The sequence below is a fragment of the Lolium rigidum genome, chromosome 4 (genome assembly GCF_022539505.1).
Source record: "Lolium rigidum isolate FL_2022 chromosome 4, APGP_CSIRO_Lrig_0.1, whole genome shotgun sequence".
Taxonomy (NCBI): Eukaryota; Viridiplantae; Streptophyta; class Magnoliopsida; order Poales; family Poaceae; genus Lolium; species Lolium rigidum.
The window spans coordinates 187128904-187146719 of NC_061511.1; the positions used below are offsets into that span (position 1 = coordinate 187128904).

Genomic DNA, 17816 nt, shown 5'->3' on the forward strand with positions numbered 1-17816 from the left:
GAAAACAATGCTTTTCACAGGATAAATTTTCTCTTTTTTATATAGGCCACAAAAAATATTATTTTTTCGTGAAACTTGACGCATACACATATATTATTAAGATGTACATGTAGAATTTTTTGTCAAAATTTTTCCACACTTCGAAATATGTTTTGTTAGTAGAGGGAGCATACGCACCCGGGAGCCGAATTGAATTTCCGCCTATAAAAACTTTGTATTATGTAGACTTGCTATAATGAGATAATACATATGACCTGAACAAACTATGCAAAATATCTTTTGTGAATTCAATCAACCTATTAATAAGTCCAGGCTTCAGAAGTTGACCCGTAAAATCAATCAATCTTTTGATGGAGAAGCTAAATAGCACACTCTGTACTTTCCAGCAAGTTTCAAAACAACAAATACATGTCAGGTAGGCATGATAATGGTCAAGCAGGCTGACACACATAACCAAATTTCATAACCGATCAAGAAGCCATGTTTTCTAATCTTACGTGCTGCAGTCTAAGAATCTAACTGGGTGTGTGGGTTGGGGCCCCTCATACAGTAGCAAACCAATTGCAATGAAGCCTAATGAACTGCAAATGCGGACAACCAGCTTCATGGTGCAAATTTTGGGCTCATAACTAACAGGTGTGAGTGCTGATTAAGGACTCTATTGGAGGATCAGGGCTTAGAATCTATTTCCTACAAACTGGAATGAAATAATCCGCAGTCTGCCATAACTTATTTTTTATTAATATTTCAGTCATGTACCATCAATAGTTGTAAACGTCAGCTTGATCAAATAGATGTAGTTAAGTCAGTGATCGTCGTCGAAGAAGATTCATCTAGGAGCCCATCCTTGCCTCTGTAGAGAAAAGTTGCCAAATCAGTAAACACAAACAGTGAAATTAAAGTTGAGTACTAAGCAGCAGGCTAGGAACTTCCTTCACATCCTCTGCATGATCTGTACAGAAGGGGCAGAGAGGATCTTGGACGGGGCTACCGCAACAGCGAAGCACGAGGAACAATGAGGCGTCGTTGATGGAGACAAACAACCGTGATACCCAGTGATCAAAACAAAATATAGCAAAACTAACACCGTCACGCCACTATAAGAACACAAGCACTGCTACTGACTAATATCATGGTTTTCATGAAGTGGACTTGTGCATTTGCTGGTTTCCTAACGAAAAGCAGATCATGGGAAAATGTGTACGTGGTATAAACAAATACGAGATTAGTGCATCTCATGATTCTTGAACACGAACACTTTGGTTACGAACATGCACATATAATATTCAGAGAAGCGCAACAACAAACAGAGGAAGATTTCAATCCAACTTGAATTATACTGGATTGAGGGTTTCGATCTATGGTGTGCACGCACGTAGTGACGTAGCCATAAAGTATTTACATGCCATGGTTCCATGTAAAGAGAGAACTTCCACACAAGATTGAGTATAGCACTAGTAGGAAAAGCCTCATCAGTGGCGCACGAAAAATGGATTCTGTGGCGCATGGGAGGTGCGCCACAGAAACGTCGCCACAAAAATAAGATTTCTGTGGCGCACCTGCTCATGCGCCACAGAATTAAGGTTTCTGTGGCGCACGTGTTCTTAGGTGCGCCACAGAAAAGCGTGCGCCACAGAATTGGTTTTTAGTGCACCACAGAATTTGCTTGTATTATACGCGATTTTGTGCTGCCTGCTATACACATACACATGCAGTTTATAGACAGCAATACAGATACACAGATACACATGTTATATACAGCAACATTCAGATATAATATAAGGAGGCAACCAGGGACAAAGGGAAACATTTGATGATCCAGTAAGTGCATGACACTTTGAGCTACCAAGAATAAAGGCCAACAGTGGATAAACATCTGCTCAACCATTTCTTGCACTAGAGGAAAAGTAACCAACATTGAAACTTGAACAGTCAAGTGACACTACAATCCAATAATATAGTAGCATACCATAAGCTCACAACAATCCATCAAGTAAATCTTCAAAAGGATACCACAGTAGCATAGTAGCATACCATAAGCTCACAAGAATCCATCATTTTCTTCACAAGGATACCACAGTAGCATACCATAGTAGCATTTCATGCATTTAAATGAACCAGTAGCATCAAAACCAACCAAATGTCCAACTAGCAAGCAATACCAAGTGAGCAAGTCTTCATTACCTTGTACAGGTTCAGACAAGGATTTATAGAACAAGTACAGAGAGGCAGAGGCAGAGGCATAGACAATTTCTATAAGCATATAGAACACTCCAATTTCTATAAGCATAGACAATTTCATTGTCACATCTTTCTATAAGCATCACTAGCAGCAGCAGCAATGCATATGAACACCATATACAGGTACGGTTCAGAACAATTTCATTGTCACATTGTACAGGTTCAGAACAACATATAGAACACTCCAATAAGCATCACTAGCAGCAGCAGCAATGCATATGAACACCATATGAAGCAAAACGATTAGGGGCAATGCATCCGGAGCAACGAGCAGCAATACATCCAGAGCGAGCATTTCGTCGAGCACGTTGTGCTCGCGCGGGGGAGGAAGAGGGAGGGGAGGGGAGAAAGAGGGAGGGAGCTCACCGACGACAACAACAGTTGTGGAGGAGCTCACCGACGACGACGGCAAGGGTGGAGGTCGCGGCGGCTCCTCCACCTTGACGCGACAGCGGCCCCTCCTCGCGGCGGCCCCTCCTCGCCGTAGCGGCAGCTTGTGCCGCGGGTGGCGGGGATGGGAGGAGCGTGGCGGCAGGCGGCCCTCGCGTAGGAAGGCGGCGGCGACGGCGACGGCGATGGCGACGACCATGGCGGCGCGCGGTGAGGAGAGGGGAGAGGGGAGAGGCGCGCGGTACGGATCAGAGGTGAACAGGCGTGGGCGGGGGAGGGCACGGGATGATATAGCTAAGTTCCCTTAGTTCTGTGGCGCACCAGAACAAGTGCGCCACAGAATCAACTACTTCTGTGGCGCACCAAAGCAAGTGCGCCACAGAAACAGTAATTCTGTGGCGCAGCGCGCCGCGTGCGCCACAGAAATACGTACACTGATAATTTGGGGGTGACAGGTTGTGGGGCCCGCCAAGTTTTTGTGGCGCATGGTCGGCTGCTGCGCCACAAAATTAAGCTGTTTCTGTGGCGCACCTTGCCTGGTGCGCCACAAAATAAATTTCTGTGGCGCATATTTTCTGGTGCGCCACAGAACTAAGGTCCGCCTATAAGGGTTTTCCTACTAGTGTAGATAAGAAAATAGTGTTAGTAAAAACGTTCTCGGATAATTACATCTACCAACCAATTAAGATCTAGTTATACTTGTGCTAACAAATTAAACCTGACTGCATTGTTAATTTGTTATACTCTCAGTGAGTATGTACTGATTCTCCTAATAAAAACACTGTAAGGAAATCATGAAGCTATTCCTATATAGTCAAGCTCGACAGAGCCCAACCACAGCGTCCCGTTCCTCTCGGTCACCTCGCTCAGCGTGACGCCCTTGGCCGCCGTGAGCTCCTCCACCTCCACGCCATTGCCGTCAAGGCGTACTCCCACCAGATGCTTCGCTGGAGCAGTGGTCGCGTTCGGGCGCTCCTTCTCCTGGTTCAGAGCCACCCAGTAGCCGCCCTTCCCGTCACGCCTCACATTATCCGGGTAGCCCGGTAGATCGGCGAGTAGTTCGTAGCGGCCGGCCTTTGTTCCTTGCAGATAGTACTTATGCGCCTGGCACGGCACGGTGTGCGCCACGACAACGTATGTCCCGTCGTAGCTCACCGCCACCCCATTAGGGTATGGCAGACCGTCCTTGAGAACGGTGACCTGCTTCGTCTTCACGTCGTACTTCAGCAGCCTTCCGGTGGAGTCCGCGTTCATCATGATCTCCGTGTTGAACCTGTAAATTCAGTAGCATAGCATCAATGGTAATTTAGTTTCAGCTCTACCAATCGAGTAGTCAAATTAATCTTATAGCATGCAGGATCGATGATCTACGTTTGTGTATTCAACTATTCGGAAAATATATACCTTCGCGGGTAATTGACGCTGCTGTCGGTGAAGTAAACGTCACCGGTAGCCTGATCGACGTCAATACCGTTGACGAAGTTGAACGGAACGCCGTCGGCTCCCGTGGCGAGCACCTCGGCCTCGCCGCCGTCGGCGCTGACCCTCATGAGCCCCTTGTATGCATCGGCGATGTAGAGGTCACCGGACTTGCGGTGGAAGGCGAGCCCGAGCGGGCGCCCGCACAAGCTCTCCGTCTGCTCCGACGGCGCCACGGGCACGGTGCACATGGCCAGCTTCCGGTAGTTGGCGTGGTGCGCGAAGGTGGTCCAGCCGACGGCGCTGCCGCCCCACCTGAGGACGCGGCCGTCGGAGACGCCGGCGTAGGGGCCGTTGCCACGCGCGTCGAAGGCCAGACTCTCGGCGCCGGTCACGCCGCTCGGAAGGAGGAGGCGGAAGCTCCACTCCGTGGGGCGGGTCTTGATCTCTGCTGCTGCACACGACGGGACGAGGGAGACGGCGAGGAAGCCGACGAGAAGGAGGAGCCAGGTGCTCGAGAAGCCGCCGCGGCGCCTCATGGTTTCGGCTTGCGTGTTTTGCAAACTCGGGATGTTTCTGGCTGCGATGTTGAAGCTCGTGGATTTCTGGGCAGGTAGTTGCTGCCGTATATAAAGGCGGCATAGGCGGTAGGTTTGTTCAGAATTAAGAGCTGTATTCGTTTTTGTTCTTGTTTTCATGGAGAGTTGTAATCGGCTAGTCGCACAGCGGTAGAAAGTTCTTTGGAAGTTTGGTTGATCAGAGCCGTGGTTCCGATCGTATGGACATAAACGGTCTGAGCTCGTGCACCTAGCTTCCTTCTCCATCTCCTTCGTCTGTTTCCTCGTGAACTCTCCTGTATCTTCCCATGTCGGCACATATGCCAACTCTGATTCCGGCTCTGATTCCTGCCCGGTGTCCTCAGCCGATCCGAAGTATTCCAACGGGTCCATGTCGCACCCGATTTGGGCGACTCGAGGTCACCTGTGCGGCTTCCGGCAGCGGTCCGCCGGTCGAAAAAGGGGAGGGGAAGCCGCGCCAGGGACTCTCCCTGCCGGCGCTGTCGGAGATACGTTGGGCGGAGCTTCTAGCGCCGTCCCCGGACAACGCCGCGGCCGTTGCGCTGACGGCCGCGCTGGTCTGGTGCTGCTGCAGCTGGTGCTCATCTCCGCCTCCATCTTCGCCGACGCGCTCAAGTATTCCTTCGTCGCCGCGCTCCTGCTCTTCGTCCTCATCGCGCTCCTGTGAGTGACGGACGCCGCTTCTTGTGCAGCCTCTCTCGACGCTTGCAGAAGCTTACCCGTCTAAGGACAGGGTTCTCGATTCGTCGCATCCGCACCTTCCCTCTGACCATAGTTTCCACTCTGCCTGCCTGCAGATAGCCTTCATCTTGAACTAGCCCTCAAGTTACACTGGCACTACTAAAAGATATTGATTTGGTACTCCTCTCTGATCAAACTACTCATGCAATGAGATCTGCTTTTAGATAGTGTATTGTACTTATCGCTTATTTGTTTTTTTTTTAATTTAAGTAATCTTGTAAGATTCTGATATCACATCTAAGGACTTTTCCATTGCTACTTCCCACTAAAGATTGGTTAAGTTAAACATGTCGGGTTGCACATTGTCAGATTTTACCACTACTTTGTTCTGTATCCCAGTGCAGGAGTGTCTCTTGGCCCTGTTTTTGGAATCCAACAAATTGCTGGACTTTAAGACTAATATAAGCTAACTAATAGTCTGATAAATTTGTAGAGATATAGGTTTCAAGCACATCTCCAGGTTATTATACCAGTTTGGGGACTTGTATAATCACACACTACAAAACTACCGTGAATGCTTGGATCACAATACTTATTTGTTGGACCTCAGTGTGTTCTTTCGTACTGTTGTGTTTTTATGGTTTTGATAATTTGCAATTTTCAGCCAAACTTTGCTCAATAGTAGCATGATCCAGTTTCATAATAAAGTTGCATTCACATATCTGTATTTGATACACTTGTTAGTTTCATAATACACTTGTTAGCTACATGTGGCAGATTCAAAGATTTTAGTTAATTGACAAATGCATGGAATCATCATTTGTTGCTATCACACCAATCACTACAGATAAATGTCCTTGAGGTTTATTAGTATTCGTGGATCAGATATCAATCTATAGAACATCACAATTCGTCGCATCCGCACCAATCACTACAGAAGCACCGAGAGTTATCAATTCGTCGCATCCGCACCTTCCCTCTGACCATGGTTTCCACTCTGCCTGCAGATAACCTTTAGCTTGGACTAGCCGAGAAGTTACAGTGGCGCTACTACAAGATATTGATTTGGTACTCCTCTCTGATCAAAATAATGATGCAATGAAGTTATCTGCCTTTATATAGCACTCCAACTTCAAAGGAATATGAGGATGACCTTTCGCTAGTTTGGTCTCATTCCTGCAGGGTACTTAAAAGCACTTTGCAGGTAATTGTAATTCATTTTGCTCTTGTAGATTCTCATAAATATTGTATCATGTATTGTATTATAGTTCTTGCTTATTTTCTTTTTGATTAGTTTAAGTAATCATGTAAGATTCTGATATCACATCTATGGATTTTTTCCATTGTTATTCCCGCTAAATATCCGTTATGTTGAAGATATCGGGTTGAATATTATCAGATTTTAACACTACTTTTTTCTTTATTAATATGACCATATTTATGCCAGTGCCTTGACATTTTCAAGAAGCAATTTTTTAGCATAATTGAAAGACGCATGCTTTGGCATATTTGTCTTCAATCCTTCAGCCGATCACTTAAAAAGTGCATATGTATGTATAAACAATATATATGTATGATGAGCGCGTGCAACAAGGAATGAATATATGGGAATAAATGCGAGAATAAGGATTACTAAAGCGTCATCTTGTACAATATAACTCCTTTAGTTTCAACTGGAAGAATAGGGATTATACAATGCTCTCACTAGCAGCGGGGCCTAGGTGTCATGTTATTTTCTCCCCCCTAATTTCTTTCCTTCTTTTCACCGCCAAATCCATCCTTCCTGGCCGCTCGAACTACGCCCCCACCTAGCCTCCCCGACAGTGGTGCCTAGAGGAGCAGAAGCTCGAGCTCCTGAAGAAGAGGACATCTGACCAATGCAAGCTCATACCTATGCTGGACCTCATCCACGACACTGGTGTCAAGCCCCTACTTAGCATCGCCACAATGCAAGCCCGGATAAGAAGCTGCCAGAGCTCTAGAAGAAGAGGGGGACACATCCAAGCTCATCCCCGCGCTGGACCTCACGTCAGAACCATTGGCGGCGCCCCCACCTAGCCTCACAGCCTCACATGCCTGGAGAAGTAGTGACCAGACCTCTTGAAGAAGAGGGTGTAGGACCCGTCGACATCATGCACGCATCGTTGGACTCCACCTTATTATTCCACGTTGCACACGCTCATCATACCAAACATGCCTATTCGGTGATTAATAATAAATCCATTTGGAAGATTAAGATACCATTGAAAACTAAGGTTTTTGCGTGGTACCTTTGGCGTGGTTACGAAAGATAACCTTGCAAAACGCAACTGGTATGGATGTACGAAATATGTCTTCTGTCACGAAGAGGAGACAATAAAACACCTTTTCTTCCAGTATCGGTTTGCTAGATCTATATGGTCAATCATTCAGATAGGTTCTACCTTATGCCCTCCATGAAGTTTTGCAAATATTTTTGACAATTGGCTAAATGAGGTGGATTCTAGGTATAAGAGTCTCATCAGAGTGGAAGCGGGCTATGTAGGAATGACAAGGATTTTAAAGATAAATTTTTCTCTCTTATGCATGTCATCTAGCGGAGTACGTCTTTGCTCCGTTTATGGTCGTCTCTTCATTGTTTGGAGGACCGAGAGCTATTTACGGAGGCGTGTGTACACGGTTGAAGGATACGACCAAGGAGTTTATTACCCAACATGGGTGACAGCATAATCGCAGAATTGGGTCTTTCATGGCTCATATGGCTGTTTAGACTTCTTACTACTAATTCTTGTTTTGTTGTAACGAATTGGCTGGTTTGAACTGTTTGTGGACGGCTGTGTGCATCATAATTATGCAGAGATCCGGTTTAATGCTTAATTTTTTTAAGTACTAAAGCGTTCTCTATCGAAAAAATCATCCCAAACATACATGCCAAGCCAGCTTACAGATGTTTCATTCCTCGCCACGTGCAGTGCCACCAACAAGGCTCACGGGCGGTCGCGGTGCTCGAACACTAACTTGATCTTTTGTTTCCATCATCGATGCATGAAGATCAAGGTCACCTGTAATAGAAGAAAGCTGCATCACGACAGCCGACATAAACCGTCTCATCTTATCCTTTCCAGGAGATCAGATCCCGCGAGAAAGGCCGGCAACAACTAAGGAGGAGCGACGATGGCTGGCATGGGAAGAGTGCAGCGAGGCATGAGGCATCGCTTGCAAGAATTTTGCGGGGTGAGGCGTCTCGGTCAAACCGGTGCGAGGATGGCGTTAAGCGGTGAACATGGGGTCTAGCAAGTAAATATTTTGAGGGAACAGAAATAGCGCACTAACCAACAGGGGCAATCAGGCACTAACCGGCAGCGGCGCGCACAAGGATGCCTAATTAACAACAGCTAACCGGTACTCAGTTTAGCCAAGAAAAAAGTAAAGAAAAGAAATTAACCAGATGAAAAAATAGAAGGATACGTGTCACAAATTGAATGGGGGAGAAATTGGTGCATCTAGAGTGCCCAAATCACTAAGAGATGTGGTAACTTGTTTAGCTCCAGTTTATATAGGGTAATAATATTGGGGGAGTGTGACGGATGGAAGAGCGGAAAGGGAAACACCACGTTCTTTTTAAGTCGAGGAGATTCAACGGCTAATTAAACTTTGCAGATGGTTTTTACTCAGATCATATAGAGTCGACCATGTTCGAAGATGATGTTTTGTTGCCGTTGCTGTAGTCTCTGCACTAACAGTGACACAAGGTAGTTAGACTAATTGAGTTTTTCTTTTTTCTTTTTTCTACAAGGAGTTTGCTTGAGCACAGAACAGTGTATCTGGTACAACCATATGAATATTGTTCACGATACGAAGAAACTGTTTGAAACAAAAGAATGTGAAAAGCTAAAGTTGCTAGGATGCTTGAGACCGATCTTGCTCATCCTTTTCAACTATCCAACCTTTTCAGAGGGATCGATAGAGACCCAAATCTATCTCACCCCACAGCTACTTGGTTGAGCTGAAGTCAAGCTCCGGCATAGGAAGAGACCTCGACACATCCTCGTAGACCATGACATGCGCGCAAACGTGCGTGGGGTTCCTCTGATCAGCCGCCGCTCGATAGCAACCGGCTGAGATGGCCCAGGCAGGCATGACTCCGGCAATCAATCACGCTACGGGCCAGCAACAGGTGAATGGGTTTACGGTTTACCTACCAAGTCCGCGCGCGGCAAGACGAACGAGCGACGCGTGGCCTACTGGCCTTGGCGCAGAATGCCTCCATTATTTCCCTGGCTGCCGCCGCGGCCAAGTCGTCCGGTGAGCACTCGCCGCTCACCGTGGAGACTCGCCATAGTGCACCTCAGGGCATGTTCTGCTGCGGCCGGACGTAAAACAGACGTTAAAAATGACTGCGGACGTCCGTTTACGTCGGATTGCGAACGTGAAAATGATTGTCGGTCTACGTTTGGGGTTCTCCTAGCAACCTGACCCATTTTTATTTTTATTTTGCATTGATAGAGATATATAGCTACAGGGACGGAGAGATGGGGGACGAGCAGGGGCTACGCCCACTGGTAGAAAAACAGGCTTCCGGGAAGCCCCATAAGTCGCGAAGGTAAAGGAACCGCGACTAATGGGGTCTTTAGTCGCGGTTCATGTGGCGAACCGCGACCAAAGGCCTAGGCTCAGGGCGCACGGTGGCCAGCTGGTGCACGTGGGGGGCCAGGCCAACCGCGACTAAAGGTGCCCGAAGGCCTTTAGTCGCGGTTGGCCAGGCCAACCAGGATTAAAGCCCCTCCCCTATATATACCCATCCAGCCATTTGGAGCCAACACTTAGCCATTTGGAGCCATTCTCTTCACAAACTTCACAAGTGAGTGTTAGGTTTGCTTTTGGTTCCTCTTATGCACATAAGGTGTTTGATGAAATGCCCCAAGAGAATGAAACAAACATGATATGAAGTGTTGGAGCCACACTTGAGCTTTCTCATTTATTTTTTCCTCCTCGATCGCGGTTAGCAACTTGAACCTTTGATGTGTCGTCATTGATACAATATGCATGTGTGTGTAGTTCATTGTTTAATTTATATTGTTTGTAGCTAGTTAGTTTAACAAATGCATGATGGTTAATTATATATTTTATATTATAATAATGCAGATGAATCGGCAATGGATGTACGGTAACCGACTCTCCGGCGAGTTCAGTACGGGTTTGAAAGATTTCCTCGTAGTGGCTAATGCGAACAAGCAGGGAGGTTTTGTTATCTGTCCATGTGTTAAGTGTAAGAATCAGAAGGGTTACTCTTCCTCAAGAGATGTTCACATGCACCTGCTTCGGCACGGTTTCATGCCAAGCTATAATTGTTGGACCAAGCATGGAGAAAGAGGGGTTATAATGGAAGAAGATGAAGAAGGGGATGATTTCATCGATGAAAGCTATCTTTCTCATTTCGGTGATACTTTCATGGAGGATGCTGAAGGTGAAGGGAAGGTGAAGGGGAAGGTGAAGGGGAAGGTGAAGAAGAGGATCCCGTTGATGATCTTGGTCGGACCATTGCTGATGCACGGAGACGCTGCGAAACTGAAAAGGAGAGGGAGAATTTGGATCGCATGTTAGAGGATCACAGGAAGGCGTTGTACCCCGGATGCGATGATGGTCTGAAAAAGCTGGGCTGCACACTCGGATTTGCTGAAATGGAAGGCACAGGCAGGTGTAGCTGACTCGGCATTTGAAAACTTGCTGAAAATGTTGAAGAATATGTTTCCAAAGAATAACGAGTTGCCCGCCGATACGTACGAAGCAAAGAAGGTTGTCTCGCCCTCTAGGTTTAGAGGTTCGAAGATACATGCATGCATCAACGATCGCATCCTCTACCGCAGTGAATACGAGAATTTGAATGAATGCCCGGTATGCACTCGCATTGCGTTATAAGATCGTAGGCGATGACCCCGGAGACGATGTTGAGGGCCGGAAACCCAGGAAGAGGGTTCCCGCCAAGGTGATGTGGTATGCTCCTATAATACCACGGTTGAAACGTCTCGTTCGGGAACAAAGAGCATGCCAAGTTGTTGCGATGGCACAAAGAGGACCGTAAGTCGGACGGGGAGTTGAGACACCCCGCAGATGGAACGCAATGGAGAAAGATCGACAGAGAGTTCAAAGATTTTGCAGCTGACGCAAGGAACATAAGATTTGGTCTAAGTACGGATGGCATGAATCCTTTTGGCGAGCGGAGCTCCAGCCATAGCACCTGGCCCGTGACTCTATGCATCTACAACCTTCCTCCTTGGTTGTGCATGAAGCGGAAGTTCATTATGATGCCGTGCTCATCCAAGGTCCGAAGCAACCCGGCAACGACATCGATGTGTACCTAAGGCCATTAGTTGATGAGCTTTTACAGACTGTGGGGCAGACCCGGTGTCCGTGTGTGGGATGAGCACAAAGAAGAGGAATTTGACCTACGAGCGTTGCTTTTCGTAACCATCAACGATTGGCCTGCTCTTAGTAACCTTTCCGGACTGTCAAATAAGGGATACAATGCATGCACGCACTGCTTACATGAGACTGAAAGTGTACATTTGCCAAATTGTAAGAAGAACGTGTACCTTGGGCATCGTCGATTTCTTCCGAAAGGTCATCCAGTAAGAAAGAAAGGCAAGCATTACAACGGCAAGGCGGATCACCGGCCGAAGCTCGCGGAACACACTGGTGCTGAGGTATTTGATATGGTCAAGGATTTGAAAGTCATCTTTGGAAAGGGTCCTCGGCGGACAATCAGTTCCGAAGGGAGCCGATGGGCACGTAGCCATGTGGAAGAAGAAATCTATATTCCGGGAGCTAGAATATTGGAAAGTCCTAGAAGTCCGCTCCGCAATCGACGTGATGCACGTTACGAAGAATATTTGCGTGAACATCCTAAGCTTCTTGGGCGTGTATGGGAAGTCAAATGATACAAAGGAAGCACGGCAGGACCAAGCAAAGTTTGAAAGACCCCGATGACCGGCATCCGGAACGGTTTCAAGGTCGTGCCGCCTACGCTCCGACCAAAGAAGAGAAGGTCATCTTTTTTGAATGCCCGAGCGAGTATGAAGGTCCCGTCAGGATTCTCGTCCAATATAAAGGGAATAATAAACATGGCGGAGAAAAAGTTCTAAAACCTGAAGTCTCACGACTGCCACGTGATTATGACGCAATTGCTTCCGATTGCTTTGAGGGGGCTCCTGCCGGAAAATGTTCGAGTAGCCATTGTGAAGCTATGTGCATTCCTCAATGCAATCTCTCGAAGGTAATCAATCCAGAAGTTCTACCACGGTTACGAACGATGTGATCCAATGTCTTTTCAGTTTCGAGTTGGTGTTCCCGCCATCCTTCTTCAATATTATGACGCACCTCCTGGTTCACCTAGTCGATGAGATTTCCATTCTCGGTCCTGTATTTCTACACAATATGTTCCCCTTCGAGAGGTTCATGGGAGTATTAAAGAAATATGTTCGTAATCGTGCTAGGCCGAAGGAAGCATCGCCAAGGGCTATGGAAATGAGGAGGTAATTGAGTTTTGTGTTGACTTTGTTCCTGACCTTAAGCCGATTGGTCTTCCTCAATCGCGGCACGAGGGGAGACTAAGTGGAAAAGGCACGATCGGAAGGAAATCAACGATATGTATGGACGGCCATTCTCCGATCTGAAGCACACCACACAGTTCCGACCAATTCCAGCTTGGTGGCTCCGTACTTTGAGAAACACAAGAATATTTTACGCTCGGACAACCCCGGGAAGCCCGAATCCTGGATTAGGAAGGCCCACATGGAGACTTTCGGCAGTTGGTTGAGAAAACATTTAATGCATGACAATAAGGTTGTAGATCAGCTGTACATGTTGGCCAAGACACCATCTTCGACTATAACGACTTTCCAAGGGTACGAGATAAATGGAAATACATTTTACACGATCGCCCAAGATAAAAAGAGCACCAACCAAAACAGTGGTGTCCGCTTTGATGCAGAGCAACCGAGAATGGGCAAAAGGTCACATATTATGGTTACATAGAGGAGATATGGGAACTTGACTATGGACCCTCCTTTAGGGTCCCTTTGTTCCGATGCAAATGGTTCAAGCTAACAGGAGGTGGGGTAAAGGTGGACCAGCAATACGGAATGACAATGGTGGATTTCAACAATCTTGGTTACCTTGACGAACCATTCGTCCTAGCGAAAGATGTCGCTCAGGTTTTCTATGTGAAGGACATGAGTAGCAAACCGAGGAAACGGAAAGATAAGAAAACGATCGAGTACATCATGCGATGATCCAAAGCGCCACATTGTTCTTTCGGGGAAAAGAAACATCGTGGGAGTGGAGGACAAGACGGACATGTCGAGAAGATTATAATATGTTTGCTGAAATTCCGCCCTTCAAAGTGAACACCGACCCAAGCATTAAGTTAAATGATGAGGATGCTCCATGGATACGGCACAATCGTAAGCAAGCGGGGACACAAGGGAAGAAATGATGTGTAATAATTTATTATTGTACCAAACTTTGTTGAATGAATCATGTGAATTATATTACCCGTGATGTGTTTGGTGTCCATTTTCGAATGATTCAATTGACTCGAGATAGCACCGATGATACATGAAATTTGGAGTGACTAAGTCATACTCCTGCATACATGAAATTTGGAGTGACTAAGTCATACTCCTGCATACGAGAAATTTGGAGTGACTAAGTCATACTCCTGCATACATGAAATTTGGAGTGATTTAGTCATACTCCCGCCTAGGCGTATAATATGCATACTCGTAGTCTTCATAGCCGCCGCCGTTGTACTGGTAGTCGTCGCCTTCTAAGTTGCCGGCGTCGTCGTCGCTCGCTGTCGTCGCCGTCGTCGGGCGGCGCTCGTGGCTCAAACCGAGGGTAGCGCAGGCGGGGGATATCGCCGGCCGTGATGTAGTCCATGACGCTCTGCGGAGTCCGGCCGTACCACCATAGCCGACGGCCGGCCTCGTGGAAGTTTCCGGGAGGCGGACCGTCCTCCTCATACCCGGCGAGCGCCCTCTCACGCCGATTGATGAAGAAGGCGTCCCAAGTATGCTGGTTATCGGGATGCCGGCGGGGATTCATCCGCTGCTCCGGCGTGAGGTCGAGGTAGTAGTGGTTCGTGATGGCCGCCCGGCGCGCAGTACCCGAGGGACGGGAGGGACCGGCACGCCGCCGGCGCTTAGGCTCCGGCCCGGCAGGGGACGCGGTAGCCCGGAGGGCAAGGGTAGTTCGAGGCGCAAAGCTCCTCCACCTGCTGGTAGGTTAGAGTGGGTGCGGTGGAAGCCATGAGAGAGTGATGAGAGATTGTAGAGATGTGATAATGCCGGCCAAGCCGGGCTACCTATATGTAGTGACAAATGGCGGGAAAAATGGGAGCGGGAAGACAGGGAGGCGGGAAGAAAGAGGCGGGAAGAAAGTGGCGGGAAGAAAGAGGCGGGAAGAAAGTGGCGGGAAGAAAGTGGCGGGAAGAAAGAGGCGGGAAGAAAGTGGCGGGAAGAAAGTGGCGGGAAGAAAGTGGCGGGAAGAAAGTGGCAGGAAGAAAGAATTTTTTGATATATTATTTTTCTGATTTTTTTGATATATTATTTGTATTTTTAAGAATTTGAATTGAATTAGTTTTATTTTTTTGATTTTTTTGATATATTATTTGTATTTTTAAGATTTAGAAATGAATTAGTTTTAATTTTCCTGAATTTTTTCATACATTATTTGTATTTTTAACATTTAGAAATGAATTAGTTTTAATTTTCTGAATTTTTTGATATAATATTTGTATTTTTAAGATTTTGAATTGAATTAGTTTTATTTTTCTGAATTTATTGATATATTATATGTATTTTTCAGATTTTGAAATGAATTAGTTTTATTTTTCTTTACTTTTTGATATATTATTTGTAATTTGAAAAAGAAAAGTAATTTGAAAAAGAAAAGTAATTTGAAAAAATACCTTTAGTCGCGGTTGGCCTCGCCAACCGCGACTAAAGGGTATTTTTCCGCGGGAAACGAAAACCCGGCGAAAATACCCTTTAGTCGCGGGTCGCCTCCCCAACCGCGACTAAAGGGGGGGTTACTATAAATACGCGCGCGGCGGCGAATGGCCAGTTCATCTTCTTCTCCGCGCGCGAACGACGAACGACGAACTCGAGCAAAGCCCTGCCCGCCGTCGCCGTCTCCTGTCACGCCGCCGTCGCCGTCGCTCCTCACGCCGCTGATGTCTACGGGAGCTTCTATTCTTGTAGACAGTGTTGGGCCTCCAAGAGCAGAGGTTTGTAGAACAGCAGCAAGTTTCCCTTAAGTGGATTACCCAAGGTTTATCGATCTCGGGGAGGAAGAGGTCAAAGATATCCCTCTCATGCAACCCCGCAACCACAAAGCAAGAAGTCTCTTGTGTCCCCAACACACCTAATAGGTGCACTAGTTCGGCGAAGAGATAGTGAAATACAGGTGGTATGAATAAGTAGTAGCAACGGCACTCGGAAAAGTGCTTTGCCCGGGACAATAAACAAGCGAGTAGTAACGCAGCAGTAGTAACGCGATAGAAACAAGTAAACAAGCAGGTGGTAACGCAGCAGTAGTAATGCTAAGAAAACGAGTAAACAAGCGAGCAATAGCAGTATCTAGGAACAAGGCCTAGGGATTACACTTTTACTAGTGGACACTCTCAACATTGATCACATAACAGAATAGATAAATGCATACTCTACACTTTTGTTGGATGATGAACACATTGCGTAGGATTACACGAACCCTCAATGCCGGAGTTAACAAGCTCCACAATAATGCTCATATTTTAGTAACCTTTAGTGTAAGATAGATCAAAAGACTAAACCAAGTACTAGCATAGCATGCACACTTGTCACCTTCATGCATATGTAGGAGGAATAGATCACATCAATATTATCATAGCAATAGTTAACTTCGCAATCTACAAGAGATCATGATCATAGCATAAACCAAGTACTAACACGGTGCACACACTTGTCACCTTTGCACACATGCGAGGAGGAATAAAACTACTTTAATAACATTGCTAGAGTAGCACATAGATAAATTGTGATACAAACACATTGCAATCATAAAGAGATATAAATAAGCACCTCACTATGCCATTCAACGGTGAATAAGTATTCTGTGAAATATAGCCTAAGAGACCCACACGGTGCACACACTTGTCACCTTTACACACGTGGGACAAGGAGTCTCCGGAGATCACATAAGTAAAACTCACTTGACTAGCATAATGACATCTAGATTACAAGCATCATCATATGAATCTCAATCATGTAAGGCAGCTCATGAGATTATTGTATTGAAGCACATAGGAGAGAGATGAACCACATAGCTACCGGTACAGCCCCGAGCCTCGGTGGAGAACTACTCCCCCCTCATGGGAGCAGCAGCGGTGATGAAGATGGCGGTGGAGATGGCAGCGGTGTCGATGGAGAAGCCTTCCGGGGGCACTTCCCCGCTCCGGCGGGGTGCCGGAACAGAGACTCCTGTCCCCCGGATCTTGGCTTCGCGATGGCGGCGGCTCGCGGAAGGTTTTCCGTATCGTGGTTCTTTGCCTCAGGTGTTTCGCGACGGAGGCTTTATATAGGCGAAGAGGCGGCGCAGGAGGGTCGAAGGGGTGGCCACACCATATGGCGGCGCGGCCAGGGCCTGGGCCGCGCCGGCCTATGGTCTGGGGGCCCAGTGCCCCCCTCTAGTCCTTCCCGGGTGTTCCGGATGCTTCCGGTGAAAATAGGAACCCGGGTCTTCGTTTCGTCCAATTCCGAGAATATTTCGTTACTAGGATTTACGAAACCAAAAACAGCGAGAAAGCGAGGCGGCACTTCGGCATCTTGTTAATAGGTTAGTTCCGGAAAATGCACGAATATGACATAAAGTGTGCATAAAACATGTAGGTATCATCAATAATATGGCATAGAACATAAGAAATTATCGATACGTCGGAGACGTATCAGCCGCCGTCGCCGCGCCCGAGCCGCCGCCGAACGCGCGCCGCCCCGGTCTTCGCGCCGCCGTACGTCTCGCCGCTCGCCGCCGTTTTCCCCGCGCAGATCGAGAGCCGGCCGCGCGCGCTATTGCCGGCGCCACCGCGCGCCGCGCGCCCCCACTCGCAGCACCGCCACCGCGCGCCGCCCCCACTCGCAGCGCCGCCGGCCGCTTGCCCGCCGCCGCCGCCGGCCACCTATACCGCGCGCGCTGCGCCCTGCCGGGAGAGAGAGAGAGAGGGCGCGGGGAGCGCCTACACGGCCGGCGCCCCTGCCTCTCTCTTTTTTTTTGTTTTTTTAACTTAACTAAAAATTTGTATACTAACAAAATTTTGACTTAACAAAATTTAACAAATATGTAATATATAGTATAATGTATATAATTTTGTACTCCCTCGAAATTTTGACATAACAAAAATTTACTTAACAAAAATGTGTTAGGTTAACAAAAATTTACACATGTAATAGTATAATGTAACTAAAATTTTACTTAACAAAATTTAGACTTAAT

General features: G+C 47.1%; 1 protein-coding gene and 1 pseudogene across 1 annotated transcript; one reads left to right on the plus strand and one right to left on the minus strand.

Moving 5' to 3' along the window:
- Positions 1-3423: 3423 nt before the first annotated feature.
- On the minus strand, positions 3424-4589 carry LOC124647922 (protein STRICTOSIDINE SYNTHASE-LIKE 10-like). The gene is made up of 2 exons (XM_047187771.1): positions 4036-4589; positions 3424-3904 (listed from the first exon to the last, which is right to left on the minus strand). Exons 1-2 carry the CDS (start codon positions 4587-4589, stop codon positions 3424-3426), a joined length of 1035 nt encoding a protein of 344 aa, XP_047043727.1.
- A 326-nt stretch (positions 4590-4915) lies between these two features.
- On the plus strand, positions 4916-5295 carry LOC124707682 (annotated as a pseudogene).
- The last annotated feature ends 12521 nt before the right edge of the window (positions 5296-17816 follow it).

Bases quoted from the DNA above. Each gene is read 5' to 3' on its own strand.
- LOC124647922 (XM_047187771.1), bottom strand. From the start codon at position 4,589: ATGAGGCGCCGCGGCGGCTTCTCGAGCACCTGGCTCCTCCTTCTCGTC. The intron at 3,905-4,035 runs GTATATATTTTC...CTGAATTTACAG, and splicing joins AGCGTCAATTACCCGCGAAG to GTTCAACACGGAGATCATGA.